Below are 24909 nucleotides of genomic sequence, written 5' to 3'. Positions count from 1 at the left end.
ATTTCAACAGCCATTTTAAAATGTAACCCCTGTATATCATGGGATTTGATAACCTTTGAAGACAGTTTTACTTTTGATGACTTTGAATGATTTTGTATCATCAGGAAAATAACTGCTGCTTTACTACTGAGTCATCTGGGACTGTATGGAAAAGCCTGGATCTCAGGCAATTTGTTGTGAATGCCACTCTCCTTCTGGTATGAAACAGAGCTGTTGTTTCTGTTTTTTTCTTCTAGAGGAGTAACAGCCCATTTATCCCACAGTAACTTGTCTCGTTTGGTTTTTCAATTGTAATATTTTGATCAACCACCTTTACCCACATTTTTAGTTGAATCTTTCAAAGAACTAATAGATGCAGGAGACATGATCCTCAACTACAAAATTTATGGCGTATCTTCCTCCATATGGGACTTCCATCCACTTCCATTTGCTACTGTATCTTCAACTATTTCCCTGGTAGAGAATGGTAGAGAATTCAGATGTGCTGGTCTGTAGTTTCCCAGCTCTTTCCAGATGGTCCCTATGCCTCAATTCTCCATCTGTAAAACTGTGATGCTGCTAGTTCACAAACTAATAGGCCTGAAATGAAGACTAATTAATGTATGTGTCTGAATCACTCAAATATGAGTAATATGAATGGCTATAATGCATCTAAACGATTCGGAGAAGGGTTTTGTCTACAAAGCAGTAAATAAAAAGGGAGACCAAACAATGAAGAGCAATAAATAAAATACTGAAGTACTGAATAATTTGTGTGCTAAGCAGGGGTATAAAGTATAAAACTGAAAGGGAAGATTATCACTCCCCAAGTCTGTTCTTTAGCTTCTCCAAAGCCAAGAGACATCCCCATCTCTTCTCAGGAAAATAAAGCAAATCAAACCAAGATCTATTAAGTAAAGGAAAATGAGAATTCAATATAGTGCTTAGAAAAGAAATGAATAATTTCTATTCTCACTTTGTCTAGCTTAAACTTTAATCTATGCACTTTTCCCAATTATAATAATACTGGGAGGGGAGGAGCAAAAGTTAGAAAGTCCAAACAATATTAATAGGAATAGAGAATCTCTACCATATAGAAAATCTCTTAATACTGCAGAATATATACATACATTTAAAAAAGGTTATTTTCATTTTACAGGGTTCCCAAACAAATCACAGCTTAATTCTGCCTTGCAATAGGGCCTGTGCCAAAGATCTTTGAAGTTTCTAAATGACTCAACAGGCTTTGGATCTGGCCCTAAAGTAGTAAAATCTATGCTGAATGTTTATAGATAACAATTTAGTCAGTGCTGGCTTAAGAAAAGAAAAAGGAAATAAATTAAATACATCTTCCAGTGACATAAGCCTCATGAAGAATTAACTAGGATAAGCACTTACTCTAGTTGGTGCACTGTCGATCTGAACAATGCAGACAAAAATAATAATTAAAACATGCTTCATGCTGAGAGGAAACTTTCAAGAGTCTCTACTGTGTTAAGCTTATGATTTTTCTGTTTTTGTATTTGCAAGCATAATTATGTCCCAGAGGCAACAGGAGCTAGTGCTTGTCAGTCCCCATTTCCCCCTCCGATAGGAGATTAATTTCTTTACACAGAAATCCAAAATTTGATGCCAGAGCAATAATAATAATGTAAACAATTCTTTTATTCTTTTAATCTGGAATGCATAATTTAATGGCATAGCCGTATAAATAATGAAAATACCACATCTACTTTAGACAATTAAGGGTAAACCGAAGGTAACATTTAATGTAGTATTGATTGACTGTATCAACAAAATGACGACAGACATCTGCATGGATGCGAGCAGTTAGGAAAATGCTACTAAATATATCAATACAGATTAAGCAGGGAAGGGATGGAGTAGACTTGGCGGCTCAAAGGACTGGTAATGGAATATGGAGCCTTTCTTCTTCAGCATAGTGATTCAAACTGGCCCAGGTCAGTCAGTGACTTAAAGTCATTACCATCAGGTGGCTCTTCAGTGAAGAGTTTGTCCTAATGGCAGGCTGTCTGTGTCACAAAATGCGCCATCTGTCATGACTTGACACTGTGCTGAGATTTCCATCTGGAAGACCGCAATGAGAGAGGATGGGCTCTGTGTTCCCTTCACTTGGGGTGTAGTGGAGGGTAAGGACAGTTTCTGTGGCTTGCTCTGCCATGGGCTGTTCTGCAGAGGTTTTAGGAACATGAGATTTTAGTGACCATGGTGCTAAATACTAACCAAGCAAAGAAGGTACCTATGCTGAAGAGATTGTAATTGAAATGTAAGGAAAGATGAGAACTGGCAGACAGAAATAGTAAAAATGGAATAACTAATCAGTCAGTACCAGTTATCACGACAGAAGTAGGCTCAGCACACCAGCAGCATCAGGTTGCAGTACAAATTCTGCCATACTTGTGTTTTTGGGTGGATTTGTTATACAGGGCACAGCACAATGGAATTTGTTTTAAATAAAATGAATGCAGTGAAATCAAGTATACTGGGTAAATCAGTAGTGAGAAGTAACACGCTAAAGCTAAGTGAGGAACAAGACAAGATGGGAACAAAGGCCTTCAAAATGAAGGCAAAGTGCTTACAGAGTCACTGTACAGATGAGAGACATTGGAGAGATGCAAAGGTGGGAGTGACAGACAAAGGAATGAGATAAGGGGATTATTTCTTTCAGCAGCAGTTCAGCTTGTATAAGAGCAGAGCAAGACTGTATCTGTCAAAGCCACAAAAAATGACATTGTTATGAAGTGACAGGAACATAAAGACAGTTTTAGGTTGGATGGGCAATGCTGCACTTTTTGAGTTCTGGAGCAATATAATACTTGAAAATAGCCTGAATGTTAGCATCAAGTGAATTGCTTATTGGTAACATTTGGACTGAATCCTGAGTGAGAGATGAGACATGCCTTTAATTGATAACGAGGGCAAAATTAATGTACCACAAAGAATTAACCTTCTCTTACATCTTTGAGCTTGACCTAATGGTCAGACAATATACAAGGAGATACCAAGTTAGACAGTAGACAGGTTGCTGCATTTTAGGGAGGTAGTTTTATGTAGTTACTGTTGTCAACTTGGAAGAAAGACATTGAGCATCGTTTTTCAGCCTTTGATCTGCTGAGCTCTGAAGGTTCATGAACTGCTGCAAAAAAAAAGCCTATACAAAACATTATTTTTTTAAAAAAGGAAGCCTATTTTCACTTAATTTTGACTGACTTAACTCACCTTCTACTGAAAAAACATTCATAAATCTTGAAGTTGAAAACCACTGCATAGAATAAAAACAGACTCCTGTCAAACTGTCAGAGTAACCTGAAGATTTTGTGAAGAAGTGAAAGGTGGGAGAAACAGGAAAAGACAGTCAGCAAAAACAGCAGCTTGTGCATTTTCTTTGAAATTTTGTAAGAAAAAACAAAACCATGTTACTAAAAAAAAAAAAAAAAAAAAGCATTTAGATTTTAAAATTCATATGCCCAAGAGATATGGCAACAAATTGATGGGTGTGCCAAGATTAATAAATGGGACCAGTTATTCCTCCATGATCGATACACATTTCAGTTGTAGTTACATATTCATTAACTCTATTCCTTGTGTATTTATATCAGTGATAGATTACAAATATCTTAGGATGCATATACTCCATACAGGTCTCTTCTTATACTTCATAATGCACCAAGTCTGTAAGGAGGACAAATTTCTGAGCAGTTATTTGGGTAACACAAAGCCAAGTATCTGAGTACACTTATTCTGATAGGTCTTCGTGCTGTGGTTTTGTTTGTTTTTGTGGTTTCTTTTTGTTTCTTTGGTTGTTGTGATTACCTAGTCCAAAAACATGTGTAATAGCCATGATAGCTCTTCTACACATTACACACAAACATCAATGAGTGTAATAATTGGGTTTAACTGAACTGTATTAAAACAATTAAACAAAACATTTAACTGTATATGGTGTTTGTTAAGAGTATAAACAAATAAATTGTCATTTCAAATTCTGAATAAGCAGAGATTAGAAAAAACAGAGAAAGCCTCCTGTGGGTGTGACACTGTGTCCCACAGGGGCAGGTACCTTGAGAAGCAAACGTGTTCAGTGAGCTGCTTGATTCCAAGGAGTTACACACTGTTCAGTGTGAGGACTTTCCATTAAGCCTGCTACAGAAATGACTAGAGAAATCCCTGTGGCAGAAACTCTGACGAATCAACTTTTCTCTAGGCTCATTCTCCATTCTGTATTCATGTCATCCTTCTAGATGGGAAAGTTCAGCTGGGTAGGGCTTTCACTTCCCGAGTTGCAGAGGTAAACAAATGCAAATATTTCTTGTTGTGTATCTTTACTCCAGAGGAGTGTTACACTTGATTATCAGCTGCCATTTTGCAGGAGGCGAGGCACATCCCTGCCATACTAATCAGCCAGAGTCCGAAGAGCTGAGGGCTGATTGCCTGCACCGAAGTAATGAATTATGTCGCAGAGGATGTGGTGGTGGAAGATTACCTGACGGGGTTAGTAATTCACCATATGTATGGTTTTAGGTCCTTACATGTAAATCCTGACTCAGGTGGGCTTCATTATGAAGCGAGCGTCCAATTGCTTTGAATTTTACTCACTTAGCACATTTCTCACACAGGTAGGCAAGAGCTGTCAGAACCGAGTGGCACTGATGGATGTGGTCAGCGTGAAAGGTGCTGATGGGTTGACGGTTGGACCTCATCTATGACCTCACAGCTATTTTCCAACCTTAGTGATTCTATGTCTCTATGAAGTGGGGCTGCAGGCTCTCTGCCCGGCTGCACCTGTAGCACTCCTGACCCACAGGAGTGGGTCCTGAACTCCGAGGGGTCCCATGGGCATAGTGCAGGCTATTGGTACACCTTCTCCATCCCACCTGCAGTCACAGCTGCAGCGGGGCCGGCCCTACTCCCAGCCCCTCGTAGGCCGCAAGCCACTGCCCGGCGGGGCGGGCGGCAGCGAGAGGCGGGGCGGAGGCGGTAGTCCCGCCGGCACAGAACACCGCCCCACCGCTGGAGGACGGAGGAGGCGGAGCTCTGCCGCTCGGCCCCAGGTACCGCGTCGGGTCCCGGGCTGGGCGAGGGGCGGCGGGTAGCGGAGCGGGCCTTCGCCCTCCACCCCCAGCCACCGGGAGCTGCGGGCGCGCTGCCCCGCCGCTCCTCCGGCGCCGCCATTGGCCTGCGGACAGGCCGGAAGCGCTCGCCACCGCCATTGGATGGAGAGTGCTGCCAATCGGGGCTGCGGCTCAGTGCCGCCTTCGGAACGTGTGCTGAGGGGGCGGGAGGGGCAGCGGCTGCGTGGCCATCTTGGGTGTGGGCGGGCAGAGCGGGCGGCTCCCGAGGGGTGTCAGACGGGGTAGTGTTTGGCCGCGACCCTTCACCTCGCCTTGAGCTCTACGCACTGAACATGCGGGATGTGGAGGGGTCGTGTGTGACCAGCAGGCTGCCCCAGCACTAAGGCTGGGCGAGCCGTGATTTGTGGAGCTCACCGAATTTACCTTTTGGGTGTGAAGTATTCTGGACTCCTTTGTGTTATTTGTGAAGCAAATTGGTCATACTTAAGCTCAGAGAATCCTGTATGGGAGTGTGAGAATCTCGGTGCTTCTGAATGTGAAGTACTGACAGAGTTTTTCTGTAAGTGTAACTTTGAAACTGCTTTGTGCTTCATCAGCCTAAATAATAAGGACTGTGTCTTGTACCAGATAACGCCTTTAGAAGAGCTTGTGTTGTAACTGGGCAGTTGGTATGGCACACACGTTAATGACACTTCATATGGGTGTCAAGTTCTGTGCTGTTAAGGATCAGGCTCTTTCCTGAAGTTAAGAACTGTCTACTGATCAGAATGCAAGGGTATCTGCTAATAAAAAACATCCTTTCAGCCTTTGCTACCAGTTTGGGTATTTATTCTATTCTATTAAACTAATGTATACTACTAATGTTATACTACCCAGTTGTTGAAGTATTTGAGCCAAATTTGCAGCTGAGTGTTGAAGGAGGGCTGTAGTTCAGTGCGCTGTATGGCAGTACCTCCAGCAAACAAGATAACTGGTGTGTTTTGTTTGCTTTCTTTGTTGTGTTTTTTTTTCTTAGTGCAGTGAAGACTTTTTCCTTGGATTTTCCTGTGAAGTTTCTTGGTACTATTAATTTCTCTTAGGGCATATTTAAAACCTTTCAGAAGAAACCAGGAGAATACCATCGAGATTAGTTACAATTCCAATTAATTACAGTTTCCTTGAGATTTTGTTCTCTGACACAATCACTACTGCAGTTTTTTTTCACTTCTTGCAGGTTTACTTCTCATTGAGAAAGAAACGTTAAAGAGAGCTACAGGTTACATACAAGCCAATCATTTTTTAAAATAAAGAATGAGGTGCTTTTCAGTGCAATGGCTATTCTCATTTCACATGAAGTCTGCGATGATTAAATATTAAAGTGATCGATGGTTTAAATTAATATAAAAACTTTTCAGGGGATTATTACAAAGATTAACATTTTTAATGTTTTAATACTTCCATAGTTTATCAATCACGGGCACAGTGAAACTGTTTTTAGCTAGCGAACTGATGAGCTCATATATCATTGATATATTATGCGTAACATAAACATTACAATGTTGTTGGTAGAAGAGATAAAGAAACACAATTTATGTTGTAGCTCTTTAATAATGTTTTGGTCTTGAAGTATTTTTTGACACGGAAGAAGCAGGTAAGATTGTTGTCATTGTTCATTCATGTCTTGTGATTGTTCTTCGCGTTATCCTTTATAGAATCATTGAATCATAGCATGGCTTCGGTTGGAAGGGACCTTAAAGACTACCTAGCTCCAATGCACTGCTGTGTGCAGGGCTGCCACCCACGAGATCAGGCTTCTCCATCCAGCCTGACCTTGAATGCCAGGAATGGGGTGTCCACAGCTTCTCTAGGCAGCCCATGCCAGTTCCTCACCACTCCAGTTAAATAAATTTTTTCTCTTTTAGTTTAAAGTAATTCCTTCTTGTATAAATAATGGTAGGACTATGTAAAAAGTTGGTTCTCTTCCTGCTTATGTGCTCTCTTCAAGTACTGGAAGGCTGCAGTGAGATCTCTACAGAGCCTTCTCTTTTCTAAGCTAAACAAGCTCAACTCCTCAACTTCATAGGAGGTGCTCCACCTTTCTGGTCATCTTAGTGGCCCTCCTCTGGACCCACTCCAACAGGTCCATGCCTTTCTTGTACTGGGGCCTAAGTGTGTTTACCATCAATACCAGGATATGCTGTGTTGAATTAGTGGGTGTAAGCCCAATAGCAGGAGTCAAGAGCGAAAATGGATAACAGGAAAGGAAGGCTACAATAGAAATCCGGAAATAGCTGTTGAGCTGGTGAAATGAATATGTGGAGAAAAACCTGTTCTGACAGTAGAAGCTTAAAGTGGAGAAGTTGCTTTTACAGAAATGACGGTATGAGGGAGTGGAAGAGCAAAGGTGAGCACAAGGTCAATGCTGAGAGTAGTATTGGGGAGTTAAATTCCAGAGGGCAAATTGAAGCACATAATCGTGTCTACAGGGCCAGTTTGTTGTCAGCTACATGCTGTTATTTCTATTCGTAAGTAGGACCACGAGCTTTTGGTTGCCTTTTGCCAGAAAGCCACGTTGTTCCTCATGTTTCTCCCACTGAAAATAACAAAATGAAACTAAGTACCTTTTATGTTGTGAACTCTGTTCTGTGGAGTAGGAAACAAATTGGGTTGGAAGTGTAGTAGATCTTAAAGTTTTATTTATTTATTTTTTCTGCTTGTACTGTGTGATGTAAATGAAGAAAAGGTTAAGTTTACCCATGGTAATTCCCTTTCACGTTTACATTATCAGTCAGCCTTTGTAGCTTTCTGTACTTTCATGTATTGTGTTTTCATTGTAATCTGTACATATGAAGTACTCAGTTCCACAAACTCATATGCTAGAATTTATTCATTACTGGCTCTGACAGATGTGCTCTGGAAGCCTTTGTTACTGTGTTTAAGATGCTACCAGCTGGTCGCCTTCTTCCCAACTCCAGCTGCAGTCTGTTGGGAAGAGCCCACGATCCCTCTATCTCAACCACAAGAGTTTGCTTCCTTTCTCCTTAACCAAATCTACTTTTCAGTAAATGGAGCAGATGCATAGACTGTGAATGGGGCTCCTGGGGCAGATTGCGCCTCATCTTTCTTCCTTGCCTTCAAGACTATGGGCAGCAGCACTGTAAAGCCTCTGAGGTACACCCAGTTTGCTGATGAGACTCCCCTGTAGATACACGTGAACTTGTTGTTTTCTTTGTGTTTTTGATAACCTGTATTTTCCATCTTTTACTCTACTGAATCAGCATGGAGGACATTTCACTGCTTTGCTTTACCATATTGCCATCTTCTTCTGGTTTTGACTGCTCTTAGAAGAGATCATGGCTAAAAGCTCGTAAATCCTTCTGTCATGTAGCGAGTATGCCATAGAAATTGTCCAGTAGGCTGTTCTAGTGTTGAACTCATTGTGTGTGGAGCTGATTAAGCTGCCTGCAATTAAGATTACATCACTTTATTGCAAGACTAGTTTTGTATTACTAATGTCCTTGCCAAAAGGAAACGGTTAACCTGGAGCAATGGATTGTTTGTTTTGTTTCGTATCTTGGCTGTCAAACTGAAAGTACACTATTTGTATAGCTAACAGTGAAATTTGATTAGGTTGTTGATTGACTTGCTATTAGACTAAAATTAATTTAAAAATGAGTAATAATAAAATAGATAAAGAGCTGGGTAGCTGCCAATGCTCAGAAGCAGTGGCTGGAGGTCACTGCCAGAGGGTGAGCGCTCATGGGGACTTATACCAGAATTACCTTTGAGTGCGCTCCTAAAGCCAGGGATAGTTCTGTTAGAGAGCGGTGACAAAAGGGGCTGATATACATCAGGGTGGAGGTGAGAAAGCAAACAAAATCCCTTTGGTAGTAGCAGTGCTGGGATGCTGTATCTACTTCTAATTTCTCAAAAAAATAACAATCCTGAAAAAATTTTTGAAGACACAGACTTACTGCTGCTAATGGTAGTGGTGCTTGAAAGTGGATTCAAGCATGATGTAATGCTTCTGAGTAAATGTCTACCTTGCCATGCAGGGCTTCACAGAATCACAGAATGACCCAGGTTGGAAGGGACCTCAAGGGTCATGTAGTTCCAACCCCCCTGCCTGGCAGGGCCACCAAACATACACATTTACTAGATCAGGTTGCCCAGGGCCCCGTCCAACCTGGCCATGAACACGTCCAAGGACGGGGCTTCAGCAAGGTCAGATGGCTGTCCTGCAAGCTGTGGCAGAGGCCCTGCTGTGTATGTGGTGTGGGAGTGCTCAGCAAGCCTGTGCTTCACCCCTGTGATTTTGTTATTTCTTTTTACTATGTGAAGTGTGGAATGTATTGTTTCCTTTTTGTTGTATGAATGCCTCATGAAAAGCTTCATATAATTTTTTTTCAGCCTTAGACTGAGGTGTGATTAAATTTAAGTATGATTTTAGTGGACGCACAAAAAATTTCAGCAGCTGATAATTTGAGTTTTTTCATTCTGCATTCATAAAATGGTCAAAGCAAGAACGGATGTTGCTTTCTTTGGATTTTTTTGGTGTATACTATTAAATGTGTGAATAAATCTTTCTGATTTGGAGTAAAAATGTTAAGGAGCATTCTTAGTTTAATATTAACCTCCTTACTCTGGAAGATAGGATCATTTGGAAGTCTGAGTTAATTCAGTATCTTTCAGTGTATACAGAGCAGCAGACTAACAGGCAAAGCAGGAAGAGGGTATTCTGGAAAAAATGATTATTGCAGAGACAGAACCTATTTTTTAAAAAAAAGCTTCAAAGTATTTTCATTTTAAGTACACCAGTGGGGTTAAATAATATTTGTAACTTCTGTTAAAGTAACACATCATAATAATTTAAAACAAAAGGTCCCAGTGCACTTGCTAATATCCTTTATGGCTTCAGTAAAATACGTCTGAAATGATTTACAAAGCAAAGCTTCTGAATACATTCTTCCAGTTCTACATGAGAAGAGAGTCTGTTTATCTTCATGTATGTTTATATATACCCATGGAAATTATGATCTAAATGTGGGTACAGTACTAAAACATAGCCATATAAGAAGAGTGAAGAATCCAAAGCACTTGCATTCTGTCATTTATTGCACACAAGTCAAGTATATTGTATAGGCTCTGTTCAATTCTGTATCCTGACCATAGAAGGAGTCTATAGAATCTGTGCTGTATCTTGAGGAGGCTGACAAGGGGAGGGAATGGAACTTGTAAGAAAAAGTTCAGAGCAGCTGCTTTCTGACCAATCTCGTCTGGTTTTGAGCATCCTGATCTGAATGCTGTCAGTACTGGAAAGAACCAAGAGCTGGAATGATGTTTGTGATGTACAATATCAGTATAGACTTGTATTAACTCATCTTATTAAAATCAGTATGGAAACAACGGGGATGACAATCAAGCTTAGTGCAAATAATGAAAATATTTTGGAATTTTAAAGGAGAAACATCTGAACCAGACTCCTTCTCAGCACTGATCCAGCTCTCCTTCTCAAGTCTGGCTGTGATTATGTGCAGTGTGTGGTAGGCGCAGTGGTACAGCTGTACAGTGGAAGTAGAACTGATTAGTTGTTCCAGAAAGAGAACTAACCTGCAGTTTCTTATGCTGATTGGTGCTGAATCTGTTTGTCTTCATGAAAGCCAGCCTGACGTTGTCTTACTGCATGCTCCAGCAGTTTTTGTTGGTTGTATGCAGTCTACCAGGCTCTATGTCAGGCAGCATATGCCTCTCTTTTTAACACTGTATTACAATAATATGTTTACAATAAATACAACTTCATGCAACCATGAGACTTCAGCCATTTAAATGACTGCATTTTCTTTGCACATTCATCTCTGTTGGTGCCACTTTAGCTTTTTCCTGGACAATGAGCAAAATTTCTTCTTTGCTTTTGTGACACACGCACTGAAGGGGTTTGTGTCTCCATCTGTTCCCAGTGTTCCCAGTCTTCTCTCATCATGTGGTCTTACAGGGAAAGCCATGGAAAGGACCCAGGCATCTATGCATAAATGGTTACACCAGGGATCATCCTGTGTTCTCGTAATTCACTGTTATTCCAGCTGATGTTATTCTACTGTATGATGATCTTTTCTTTTTGCTGCCCTTTCTTCCCAGCTTGTTATTCTCCATGCATGTTCTCTCTCTGCCTTAAAATGCGGCAATGAAAGTTTACCACACTTTCTGATGTCTGTGAGATTTTCCTTATACGAAGGTTCTTCAAATGATGATGTCCTGTACAATATTTATGATAAAAATCATTGCCTTTAGTGGACTCAAGTTAAAGTTTCAGAAGAGCCAAGACTTGAGCAATGTAGTTGTAATATGTAGAGTGTGTGCTTGGGCTATTGTTTCGAACTACTTTGAAAGCTACTGAACTGATGTTACTTAAATCATATTTAACTCTTCACCCAGTTGTGGCCTAACCCTTCAAAACCAGTAGAGTAGGACTTGTTTTTGTAAACACTCCCTCTAACATCTGCGAGTCTGTTCGCTAAGGCTGACTATTAAGCTCATTAGAAAGTGCTGAAGGGCTGAATTTTACATTTGCTGTGTTTGTGCTAAATACTGCAGTTTCTGCTTTGCTTCTACCTCTGAAGTTTTAAAGAAAAATACAAAAATGATGTATTGCAGTAAGCTAAGGAAATGCAGGTCAGCTTCATCTTCTGGTCTTTGTAGGGAAGGTGAACAGGTTATTCTGTCTTTAATCAGTTACTGAAAAGTATTAGAAACGTAGATGCTAAAACCACCAAATTAGAACTCTGCACTTAACATTTCTGTCACCCGATGACAAGAATGAATTATTTTTTTAAGCTGAGTTGCTTTCCTGAATATCTATTCCAGCATGTGAGACAACAAAAGGGACATCAAACTATTTTTCCTCATTCATAGATCAGTCTATTTAATACTTAATGAGCTGCAGTAGTTTCAGAAAGGGGGGAAAAATCATTCTGAACAGTGGATGGCAAGATGACCTCTTAAGTCCTTTCAAATACCAGTTTTTTTAATAGAGCTACTAATTCAGTTTGGCTGAAGTGTTACAATTAGATCTACGTGGGCTGAAATTTTATTTGCTGCTGCTATGTGTTGCCTGCTTCCAACTTTCATATGCTTGCTCCAGGTAAGACATGAGACAGTTATTAGACTGCAAGAATGGTGATCAGTTTTAACAATTATCATGGTATGAAGTCATGTGTGATGAGACATTGTATTACTCTGCAGTGAAATATGTACCAGAAGAACATAAAAAGGTATGACATAAGGCAAAAAAAAAAAAAAAAAGTACTAATATGGATTATTTTATTTCTGTACATACAGCTTCAAGAAGTTACTTCTTCTCACTGAGTATCATATCTGTTTACAGAGCGATTGTGAATAAGACATTGATTTGGGTGGTTGTGGCATCAAATGTAAGGTGAATATGCTGAAGTATAATTTCTCAGTAAATGTTTCTTCTAATTTAAGGAAGAAATAAGAGTTTTACTTCCATCAAAGATGAGCCTAAGCTTAAAATCCTCAAATGAGGAATTAGCAAGTGTCTATTATTAAAGCACTAAGACTTAGCAAGTGGTGAGTTTTGGCAAATCGATACCATCTGGAAAAATATATTTGTGTCACTTCCCAGAAGCATTGAAATAGGGAATAGAGGATTATTTTCTGGTTTAAAGAAGGGAAAGAAGAAACTGCACTTCCTCTTCTCTACCATCCAGAAGTGCAAATCAGAATTTCTGAGGTCTGTAGGAATATGGGCTCAGTGACGCTACATGGTGCTCTACGAAATGCAAGAATTTTAACTTCATAACATATTAAAAGTGCTTAGACAGACTTAGCTGATTTTTAAATTTAAGGTCTTTGACCTCTCGCTTTCTACCTGTTCTTTAAATTATTTCCTACTTCATCAAAGGAAACGAATGCTGAAGGTGCGCGTGCTGCCGATCAAAGGAGGAATCAAGCTGCCTGTATTTAGCAGTACCTCCAAACCTTTACTGCTGCTGCCTCACTTACTGAGACAGAACAAATAATTGCTTCCTGTGGTTGCTCGTGACTCAGTGAAGTCTTAGCTGTGTTGGCAGAGTTAAGGGTGGGCTGAGTGCCCGCATGGGTTTCTTCCCACCCTTTTACCTCAGAGTTCTGTAACTCCCCCCAGAAAGTTGAAACCGGCTGTGGTATTTTGAAGAATGTTGGTTCTGAAAAGCTGCATACGGTGTAATTTATCGTATAGTTTTCCCTTTAGCAGGGATTACTCTTTCCTTTTGGAAATACTGCATTTTCAACTGTCTGGCAAGGCAGAAGTGAATGACATGGATGCTTTTTTCCTTCTTGAACTTTTTCAAGGGAATTCCTTGATGCACCAGTGCTGCCATATATTCTTATCAAGAAGAAAAAAAAGCTTTCAGCTTTGAAAGCTTGCAGTTTTAAATTTGTTCAGATGAAGAATCTGAACAAGATCTGTCTTCGTATTAAAATATGCATAGTGTTTCACAGATGGTATGGCTCATTCAGCTCTGAAATGAGTAGAGATTTTGGTTCTGAAGAGAAAGAACAAGTCCTAATATTGAAAAGTAAGTGTAAGGTATATAGCATCTCTCCTAATAAAGACTAACTTCGGCACATACCGTGCTTTGTATGAGAAGTACAGTAAAACCAATTCCTACGCAAATATCTTCTGCTTAAGTAATGTTTTTAAAAGCGAGTTTTGGCCAAGTACTCTTTGGTTCTTCGTGCAGAAGCTGTGGCAAACTCTTCTGGGTGACAAATGACAACTTTAAGTCTTTGCTGGAAAAAACTTTCATTGGTGTGAAGTCTTTAAAAAAAAATCTGAGTTCTGTGATCCTGAGCATTTTCACTATTTTTCCTTGCTATCTTGAACACGTTTGATGACAATCTTTTCAGCTCTTTGGGTAATCAAAAACATTTTACACCTTGCAAAAGTAAGTAGGCTTTCCTCTAAATGAGCAAATGCAAAAATTTGGGCTTAATTGAAGCTACCAAATGCTAGGTACTTAGGGGAGGTTTTGGTCCTGCTTTTACATGAAGCAAACATCCTGACATATGGCAGAAAAAATGTTGTAATTCCCAGTTGGATGTAATCCTGGGATGTGTAAGAGTGTTTGTTGTCCTCATCTACAATGTTAGGATTATTTGAGCAACATTTTTTTCCACCTGAATTTATACAATCTTGTTTAGGTTTATTTGTTGTTCAGTTTTTCCAAAATGAGCTGAACTTAAAGTGACCTCCTCTCCTTCCAAGCTTGCACTAAAAATATGTTAAATTCTTATTAACAAAGTAATCTAGCAAGGCTAGATTCTACAAGGAGCACTGGGGCAAGGACTGTTTCCTTTGAAATTCTCTCAGCCTTGGAGAGGAACTTCCCAGAGGAATAGTAAGGTCTACTATAAGACTTATGAATAAGATATGTTTAGATCAGCCAGTGAATGATTTTAAGTACTAGTAGAGCTTATAAAATTCATATTCCTGGACACAGTGTGATTAAAGTATTCAGCTGTATTATTCCTGCAATTTGCTATGCTGGTTACTTTCATTAAATTTCTTCTATTGAGTTTCACAGACCTCAGTTGCTGTGCTTAGGTAGTACACAACAAGCCAATTAAAATAACCAATGACAGTAACATCTAAAACATATATTTGCAGACAGCTTCTCACTGTAGATGCAATGGTAGCCACTCCTTGAAATAACTTGATACTCCCTAAGAAATGAAGGTTTTCATTAGATTTATTTTTTTTTATCTGAGGAGGATAAAATTCTAATTTTAGTCTCTCGTAACTTGTAAGGGACATAGAATTTATTAAACTATGATCTGTGGAAGTAACTAATGGAAACCAGTTCTTTCACTGACAGTGAACCATAGTCAAAAATGGTCTGAGTTGCGATTGAAGTTGTTAACCTGCCTTGCTTCCAGTAAGGAAAAAAATGCCTTTTTAACTCTGATATCCATTTTTAATTACAGATAACATGTTTCTTAATGTATGTGGATACTATAGTATGTTCACCTACATTTTCAATTACAACTTGCTGTGGTGCTTTTTACATTTTGTAGTCGTTCTTTTTTTTAATCAGTGTTTCTCTCAACTGACTATATTTCAGTTACAAAAATAGTCATTCCATTGATTGTTTTTATTGCTTTAAGGTGCCCTTTTTTAATATAGAGGCAGCTTGTTGCTGAAGAATACAGACATAGTGGGCTTTCAAATATTACTGCTAAGACAGTTTGTATGTATACACATATATAGGTGTGTTCATTGGTAGAAATTTTAAGCTTTATTAACCATTTATTTTCCACCATGAAATCATAGAATGGTTTGGGTTGGAAGGTACCTTTAAGATCATTGGTCTCCACCTCCTGCTGTAGGCAGGGACACATCCCACTACACCAGGCTGCTCACAGCCCCGTCCAGCCTGGCCTTGGATGCTTCCAAGGAGGGGTCAGCTACAGCGTCACTGGGCAACCTGTTCCAGTTGCCACCACCTTTACAGTAAAGAATTTCTTCCTGGAATCTAGTCTAAATCTATATTCTTCCTGTTTAAAATCCTTTCCCCTTGTCCTGTCACTGCCTGCTCTTATAAAAAGTCCCTCCCCAGCTTTCCTGTAGTCCCCTTCAGGTACTGGAAGGCCACTGTAAGGTCCCCCTGGAGCCTTCTCTTCTCCAGGCTGAAGAGCCCCAGCTCTCTCAGCCTGTCCTTGTAGGGGAGGTGTGCCAGCCCTATGATCATTGTGGCCCTCCTCTGGGCCCACTACATCCACTCCATGTCCTTCTTGTGTTGAGGGCCCCAGGACTGGGTGTAGTACTCCAAGGAGGGATCTCATGTGAGTATTTTAGGTGGTCAGAAAAGCAGAGTAGGGGGGCAACAATGAATACCATGAATGCATAAAGTGAAGTTTTTATAATTTTTTTAAAAGTTAAATTTAATGTAACTTATGGTGTATATATATCTATTTCAGTAACGTAATGGCTTTACTTTGTTGTTAATGATGATACAGGCTATGTTTCCTTCGAGAATTGTGCACTGAGATTTAAATGCTCTTGTGGTCAGACCTTGGATGGACATTCAGAACTGTTTTTTAACTCAGAAAATGCTATCAAAACATGGAGGTGATAATAGGCAATTTATTTTCTGTATTCATTATTATTAGTTAGTGCTAATGAATAGAACAGGAGGAACAGAATCTTCTGAGAGTGTAAGCCTTCAAAAGTGAAATACTAAACAGGAGGGAAGGATGGTGAAAAAAACAATTAAGGAAACCACAACAAAGAGATCCTTTGGCCTTGTAATATCTGTGAAATAGCAATAAATAAGAAAACGTTCCAGTGAACCTCGCTTCATTTTCTTAGAATCCTCTTTTGAAGAACCTCGAGAGCTGGTGATGACTTCAAATGATCTGAAATCAGTCCAACCATTTCCTTCAGCCAAGTGAAGGTGGCTGATAACTGCGGATGACTGCTGCTCCTTTAAAGAGGGGAATGGAGCTTTTCAGATCGCTTTGTGAATTGTAAAGGTTCCAGGCTTTTCCTGTACAGAAATCTGATCAGAAAGTTGCATTCAAAGCTGTTCCTGCAGTAAGATTTGTACATAATCTCTTATTAATCCGTATTTCATTTTAATTCTGGCCTGTAGCAAGTTACTTCCTCAGGGAACACAGGATTCTTCATAGGAGAACATGAGTACCTGAGGAATCACATTGTGAAAACAAGCTTGACTTCATACACACTAATGTAGATCTGTTATTCCCCTTCCACATCTATCACAGCACATTTTAAATGGTGGCTGATCTTTTATGCAAATTGCTGTCTTATTAGATGTTGGGGCTGTATGTGCTAATGTCTCCATGGTTTTCTCGGCAGTTTGCTACCCAGTCATCAAAATGGTGCCAGTGGGGGATCATAGAATGGCCTGGGTTGAAAAGGACCATAATGATTAACTGTTTCAACCCCCCCCACTATATGCAGGGTCACCAATCACCAGGCCAAGCTGCCCAGAGCCATATCCAGCGTGGCCTTGAATGCCTCCAGGGATGGGGCATCCACGATCTCCTTGGGCAGTCTGTTCCAGTGTGCTACCATCCTTTTCATGAAAAACTTCCTCCTAATATATCTAACTTAAACCTCCCTGTCTTAGTTTAAAACCATTCCCCCTTGTCCTATCTCTATCCACCCTTGTAAACAGCCATCCCTTTCCTGTTTATATGTTCCCTTCAAGTACTGGAAGGCCATAATGAGGTCTCCCCAGTGTCTTCTCCAAGCTAAACAATCCCGGTTCCCTCAACCTATCCTCACAGGAGAGGAGCTCCAGCCCTCTGATCATCTTAGTGACCTTCCTCTGGACCCACTCCAAGAGCTCCACATCCTTCCTGTACTGGGGGCCCCAGGCCTGGATGCAGTACTGCAGATGGGGCCTCACAAGTGACAAGCAGAGGGGGACAATCACCTCCCTCTCCCTGCTGGCCGCCCCTATTTTAATGCAGCCCAAAACACAGCTGACCTTCTGGGCTGCAAGCACACACTGCCGACTCATATCCAGCTTTTTGTCCACCAGGACCCCCAGGTCCCTCTCTGCATGGCTTCTCTTAGTTTGTATAAATACCTGGGGATGCCCTGACCCAAGTGTAGTACCCTGCACTTGGCCTTGTTGAACCTCATTAGGTTTACATGGGCCCACTTCTCCAGCCTGTCCAGGTCCCTCTGGATGGCTTTTCTTCCTTCCAGTGTATTGATGGCACCACTCAGCTTGGTATCATCTTACCTTGGGATGCTGGCTGAATGGCTTTGAAAAACAAAGGTGAGCTGCAGTGTTTTGCAAGTTCTGGGTGCTGGGGTCCACAGCACTGAGGCTCTACAAAGTAGGCCTGTCGTGTTCCAAATAATGGGAATTAGTGCTTTTTGTCTGCAGTTTCTTCTTGTGCTTTGTTGGCATTGCAAAGACTGCAAACATCTTTCACAGCTGACATTTTGTTACAGAACATTGTTAAGCTATTGAAATTATAAGAGGAAAGTCAAAACCAGTTTCTTGCAGTGGCATAAAATAAGCCAAGAGTTAGTTTTGCTGTGTAAAACCCATTTGTTATCACCTCAACTAGCTGCAAGTTGGAATGTTGCCTTGATTTTCCACTCATGCTATTATGGTGGGAACTTTATGTGGGATAATACCGGAAAAGAAAGTAGCTGGGAAACATAATAGAGGGGGTAAAATACCTATTGGTTACAGCTGACTGCTTATGCATTTTAGATAAAATGGGGATATTCTCTGAATCAAACTACAGTGATGCGTGGAAATGTTAGAAGGCTGTAATTGAGATTTGGTTCTGATTAAAAAAATAATAGTATTCTTTTGTAACATTTTATTATCCCTGCATGCCTTTTGAAATGATTACTGATGGTCCTGTGTCTCACCATGATCCAATCTCCTTTGTTACGGTTTTGTCATTTGTCATTATATATTAATAAATAGGTTAAAATAAATAGGTGCGTTCTAATAAAGTAGGTAAATACAAAAAAGCAGTGTTGTGGTTTTAAAAGCACACGTCACTCGTGTTGTCCTCTACTTTGATCCTCATTTTCAAGTATGAATGGGATACCTGGGGCTGCTGGAGGCTGTGACACCTTGTAGCCCATTCAGCAATAATATATTTATTTATTTATTTATTTGTGCATTTTTTAATTTATTTATTTTAAATTCAAAGTAACAGGCATTCTGTAATGCTAATAGCCCATGCAGTGAGGAAAAAAGATGTGTTTAGAATTTATCTAATAGCTTTTACAATGGTTCTGATTAAATCCAGAATCTTGTTGTGGTCTGGGTTGGCTTGTCTTTGCATGCAGCTTGGGAAATATTTTTTGTTGCAGTTTTCTTTTTCTGATGTTAGAAGTCATTGATTTCCTTAACAAGTCACTTAGGAATAATGTCTTTTTTCTTTTTTCTTTCTTCTTTTTTTTTTTTTTTTTTTTTTTTTTCTATTTTTCTGGTACTGGCAGTAATTTCCATATAGAAAACAATGGGTAGGAAAGATGCCTCTACAGCAAGAACTCCCGTTGACCAATACAGGAAACAAATAGGTAAGATATCTGAAGAAAAGTTTGTGTGCTTGAAAAATATCTGTTTTGTGCTGCTAGACTAAGGTGGTGTAACAAAATGTATTATTTCTTCTCAAAAGCTTTGTTGTTGGAAGTGATACAAGGTAATGCATACTGCAGGAAAACAATTCATGTATGCTGTTGACTAATCCATTCAGCAAAACCTTTCATGCAGATGTTGTTTGGTGTATTTCTTTATTTATTTTTAAGTCCTCAGTCTGTGTTTAGAACTGGTAGTGAGAGGCTGCAGTTGGGTAGTGGTGCGATATCTCTTAACTATTGGAACTTTCAGTATTTTTCAGTTTGTCTCCAGTTTTAAATACGGATGTTTCTCAAAAGGAATATTGTTGAGTCTCATAACCATTTTTGATATGCTGAATGCAGACAGAGATTTTACATTTACATTCACATTATTAATTTGTTTCAATATTTTTGAAGTTTCATTTCCTTTTTTTTTTTTTTTTTTTTTTCTTGCTATTAACCCATTGTAAAAGTAGGTATGGTGTAGGTCATGGTTTAAACACACAAGTAAATGACTTATTTTTGGAATCCATATATACCTGTCACTCCAGGTGTAAAATAATATTATAAAGAACATACAGTATTTTAAAAGTATATAAAATGAATACCTTAACCTCTACTCAAATATTTAAGTAAATGATTTTGTTTTACAGTTGCTAAGCAGCCACATCTGTGTTTAAATATGCAGAGAAACTGTAATTGTCTGGGAAGAAAAGGCTGTTTATAACATACATTCTCATGGTGAAGGAGCTAAGGTTATGTGAACAGTCATAATTTTATTGTGCCTTAGTTTTTTCAGTGCTACCTTACTATTTTTGATATAATTGTTTTAATGGACTTGTGTGGGCAATTAGTGTGTCAGACTTTCTCAGTGGTTGAGTCTCTGAGATAGTTGAAAGTGTGGTTGAAAATCTCCAATTAGCTTTACAGGTGGACAGCAAATATACTGGAAAATGTTTGTACAATTTAGGCTTGGTGTAGAAAATCTCATGTGGAGGAGATAGAACCACAGATATTTCTCCAGAATGGGCTAGGCAAGTGGGAGCTCCTTCATGTGAAGACACTGCTTCACATGAAATTGGGAGTTCAGAGGGAGGCTTAGTGTCAACTTTCCGACATCTTTTCAGCTTCTCATTGTGGCCTGTGCTTTTCTGGCTGCCTCCTTTAGAGCTGCTTTTCTTCCCTTTGCAAACACTTCCAAGTTAATTCTGTCGGAGTCGTGTTTTTTGAAGTCTTCTGCAGGGCAGAAGAGACCAGTGATTTTGAGAGGCTGTTCAGCAGGGTCGGATTGTGGTGTGTGAAGTTTCTCTCATTTTAGCAGTAAATTCTTCTGCTTGGACCCCTGGGACCACTGAAGGACCTAAGGGAAGGTAAAGCTTCCACACTATATGAGACTCACAAAATGACCTCACATTTCAGAGCTTGAGCTATTTCTTGCATATTAACACCACTTGGCACTGTGGTTACACGTCTCACACCTGTGTGCCAGGACAGATCTGTGGTGTCTTAAGCAGGGGAGATGACATTGCTGTAGCAAGGAGGCAAGAGGGTATAAATCAGGGCCCAATGCTCAGAGGGATGCTGTTCTGTAGCTGTCCTGTTTCAGACTAGGCTTGTACAGCATGTTGTCTGAACAATTTGGCACCTTCCCTTGTTATATGATGCAGCACCATGATCTATTGGATACTTCAAAGTGCAATGTCCAAGGGGTCTCATAACAAGCTCATTTTCCTTGGAGGTGACGCATTGCTTTTAGCTTGGCAAAAGCAAGTGTTAAAAATTATTATAGGGAAGAATCTCACACTGGCAGGCAAATAAACTATATAACCTACGAGGTGTTTTTCTGTCTCCAGTTTCTGCAATTGTATTATTCCTTAGAGGACGGAGAGCAAGAGCTAAAATAGACTATCCATTGCCTCTTGCTCTGACAATTGTTGTTTCAGCTCCTATTCTGGTTGTTCACTGATACACTATAGAGTTTGCCAATGGAAATTAGTTCTCTGCTCTCTCTGCTGAATTTAATGAATGTAGCAGGGGGGAGCTGAGAATTTATAGGTATGTTTTTATACTTTAGTGTTGCAAAGGTGTTTCAGTTTTGCATATAAGTAGTTTGGGTAAGCTTTACACCTGGAAACCAAGTTTAGTGGAGCTATTTCTCTATTCTCCCTATGCTCCCAGGTATTTTACTAAAGTAAATACAAACATAATCCAATAAATAGCTTTTCTCGTTATAGTGAATATGGAAGAGTTCTTTCTTTTCCTTTTTTTTACCATTACTTCTTGATTTATTTATTTTTTTCTTTTTGTTTAGTCCTTTGCAAGTGATGATAATTAATCTGTTTGTCACAGACTCACAGAATAATAGGTGAGTAGGGGCCCCAGGACTGTGTCCAGGTGGCTTCTGAACATCCACAGCAATCTGGGACTCCATAATCTCTTTGAACAACCTCTTTCTATGTTTGATTACTTTCAAGAGTTTTTTCCTGTACTTAAATGGAATTTTCTGTGCTTCTTATCTTGGCACTGGGAACCTCTGAGCAGAGCATGTCTCCATGTTCTCCGCACTCCCCCTGAAGTATTTACTGATATTTATGACATTACCCCAGAGCCTCCTCTTCTCCAGGCTGAAAAGTCCCAACTCTGCCTTTCCTCGTAGGAGAGGTGCTCCAGTCTCTTAATTTTAATTCCTCTTGATCTAACTCTTCATTATCTGATTTCATTGACATACTTAATATAAATCATACAAGAGGAATTTCAATTTTCTTTTAAAATCCAGTCTTCAAATACATTCTGAGCTGTGAAATCTAGATCCCTTTACAAGGATGCGTTACTGCGAGGCTGCTCAGTGGAAGACTCTCCAGTGTACATAATACTGTCGCTCTCCAGGATTGTGTAGTTTCTGGGAGGGTCACTCTTTTTCACAAGAGAAGAAACAGAAGTATTATGTGTTTTGGAGAAGAGTATTTGCTTGCCCTTTCCTGCATAGATTACAATCTAGAAATGGTGTTGTGGTTTAACTTGGCAAGCAGCTCCGCACCATACAGCTGTTTGCTCATTCCTGAGTGGGATAAAGGAGAGAACTGGAAACAAAATAGAACTCTTGGTTTGAGGTAAAAACTATTTACTAAGAGAGAAGAGGAAAATGGAGACAAAAAATGTGATTATAACATATATCCCCAATGCAATTACTTGCTGACTGACACCCAGCTAACGATGTAACCACCTGCTGACTGATGCACTGCTACCAACACAACATCTCACCACCCACCAACTGATGCCCACCAACCCTTGAGCATAGCCTTGCCTCTGGCCAGCTCCCCACTGTGTTGTAGCCTTTTGCATTATGACACATGTATGGAACAACCCATCGGCCAATCCAGGCCTGCTGTCCTGGCAACCCAACACATTCTGCTGTGTCATAAAGGCAGTGACTCCTCCATTCCCAGTGGCCCAGCTTGATTTCAGGTACACTCCCATCACTCAGCAAAAACCAAAACTTTCGTGTGCTATCAGCATTGTCTCAGCCAAAAACAGAAGGTAAATGGGGAAAGGCTGTTTGCATGGTGCCTGTCTTTAGAATCTTGATTTATCAAGCCTATTTATAGTTCTAAACCTATGTATTAGTCTTGATTGCCATCCTCCCTTTCCAGATGTTCAGTGTGTATGGATTCTTGAAAGTACTGTGATAGCTGCTGGCCAAATGACTAGTTTTTATTGACCAATGTTGTCATGTTAATTTTAGCTTATAATTTACTGTTTCCTAACCTTGCTGAATGGATGGTAGCCAGATTGAAACATTCTTAATACCTTCTTTTTGGATTGAAAATGCAGTCTTGAAGGAAGAACATGTCAAAAAGTCATGTCAACTTCAACACAATTTTCAATTAGGTTTTTAGTAAAGTAATTTGAACTAAAACCAGATCTTTTATTTCATTTTATTCCAAGCTTTCTTTTTTGTTCTGTGTTTCCATTCAGCATGCCGCATGTTTGCCCTATGCCATGGTTTAAGTTCATGTTGATCTCCTCAGTTACGCCTTTCTTCTTCATGAGTACAAGGTCGCCTGTGTTTTCTTTGCTGATGAGCCTTTAGAAGTTGCTTTTTGCTTTCTGAGGATTTCCCCAGAATAAAGACTGATGTAGTCTCCATCAACTGGCTTCCAGCCACCTCACCCTCCACCAGCCAAAATTTGTCTGTAGCTCCTCTTGTTTAGCAAGTGCCCCTGTGGCCAACAGTGCAGGGAGCAGAGGGAGGTTTTTCCTATCAGAACAAACTGGTGCTGGCTGCTTGAAGACTGTCCCTAAGTGGGGCGGAGGATGGCAGCATCCTTTTCCAACTGATTTGGACCGTGCCTAGAGAAAATAGGGAGGAAAAAAAAATACCATGGAAGTGACTGTGTGCTCAGTCTCCTTTGGCAGCCCAGGCTCTAGGAGAATCATGAGGAAAAATCATTTTAATGCTCTTTTTTCATCTGTCTCTGCCATGCACAAACACATACCTGAGCATGCACAGTATACACCCCTGTGATGCAGCAGCAAATGGTGCACAACATTTATTTATCCCTGCTGCTGTTTGTGCTGCTGTGCTTAACTTGATGGGATTGAAGGAGAGGTGTGAAGAAGCATGCATCCTTCGGCATCTATGTAGCTTTGCTTCACAAATGCTGTGAAAATAGCAACAGGTTTTGCACCATATTTGCTTTGTTTACTGTTATGTGTGCTTTAAGTTCCCAGAACAATTCCACATGTATATTTTCCATCCTTCTTCATCTGGTGTGTCACTTGCTCGGCAGAGGAACCGCAGGATTTGTGGGTAGTGCTCATGACTCGTGTGATTGTGGGATCCTAAGCAGGCATACTGAGAGGATTATAGTATAACTAAAACCTGGTCTACAAATCAGGAATAGACATACTTTTGGCTCACAGTACTATTGTGTTGCTGTAACATAATTTTTCATAAGGCGAGGTTGTTTGCCAATCATTCAACATCCAATTTGTAGACTGTGAGGTCTGTTTATTGTCTGTTCTGTATCCATGGACTTGCTGTCTTGATCCTGCATGCCTGTAACACATGTAGGCAAGGAGCTCTGGGGTAAGCCAGGCCCTGCATGGCCCCTGGGAGGGAGTGAAATTTATGAATGAAAATAAGTTAACTTATCTTGGAAAGCACAAGGTGCTAGACTAAGCACTGTGGCTTGGTTGTGCTGGTGTTCTGGGGCGTAACGCACACAGAATCATACAGTGATGAAGGGAAAAGGGTGGGAGACCAGGAAACTCTGGTGTGGAGAGAGGTTATCAACCTCTGCGACCACAGCTTAGTGGGTGAAGTGGTCCCTTTTCTAAAATCCTGAGTATGGGGAACTGGAGACATGTCCTAAAGAAAGGCACCTTCTCTTGGTGTTAAGGGTTATATTCTTGATAGGATGGAGAAGAGCTTTTGTGACCAGGTGAACACCTGAGGTAATACCAGGCTCCTGCACAGAATACCTCAGTGGTATGACTGCATAGAGGATGGTCCCACCCTCCCTGGCATCCTCAGGAATTATTTGTGGTAACATGGTTGTACTGATGATATGAAAGGAGTTGGGTATAGAGAAATGGATGAGCAAAATGGGAGTAGCAGCAGCATCTGAGGTTCCCAACTCAAGGCATCAGCTCAGGTCAAATCACGGACCTGTTGCCTCCCTGTCTCCAGAGAGAAGTCCGTCTCAGGTTGCCATATCCAGCTGCCCT

The 24909-nt window shown here is 40.2% G+C and overlaps 1 protein-coding gene and 1 long non-coding RNA gene across 3 annotated transcripts in view; one reads left to right on the top strand and one right to left on the bottom strand.

Annotated features, from left to right (window-relative positions):
- Nucleotides 1–1626: 1626 nt before the first annotated feature.
- LOC107310380 lies at nucleotides 1627–4867 on the bottom strand. The gene is made up of 2 exons (XR_004306270.1): nucleotides 4061–4867; nucleotides 1627–3306 (listed from the first exon to the last, which is right to left on the bottom strand). It is a non-coding gene; the product is annotated as an uncharacterized LOC107310380 (long non-coding RNA).
- Nucleotides 4868–4925: 58 nt separating this feature from the next.
- TRIQK (triple QxxK/R motif containing) overlaps nucleotides 4926–24909 on the top strand; it is a 57523-nt gene continuing 37539 nt past the window's right edge. The window contains exons 1-2 of one of the 2 annotated variants that reach the window (XM_015855953.2): nucleotides 4926–5051; nucleotides 19060–19140. In XM_015855953.2, the coding sequence (XP_015711439.1) occupies nucleotides 19080–19140 (61 nt within the window). In that variant the 5' untranslated portion in view covers nucleotides 4926–5051; nucleotides 19060–19079. Of the gene's footprint in view, nucleotides 5052–5519; nucleotides 5632–19059; nucleotides 19141–24909 lie in introns of those variants that run through there. The other variant, XM_015855954.1, reaches the window with a different exon arrangement.

Source organism: Coturnix japonica, chromosome 2 (assembly GCF_001577835.2).
Source record: "Coturnix japonica isolate 7356 chromosome 2, Coturnix japonica 2.1, whole genome shotgun sequence".
Taxonomy (NCBI): Eukaryota; Metazoa; Chordata; class Aves; order Galliformes; family Phasianidae; genus Coturnix; species Coturnix japonica.
Note: the sequence above shows the minus strand (reverse complement) of the source record. Positions and strands in the feature narration are given on the sequence as shown.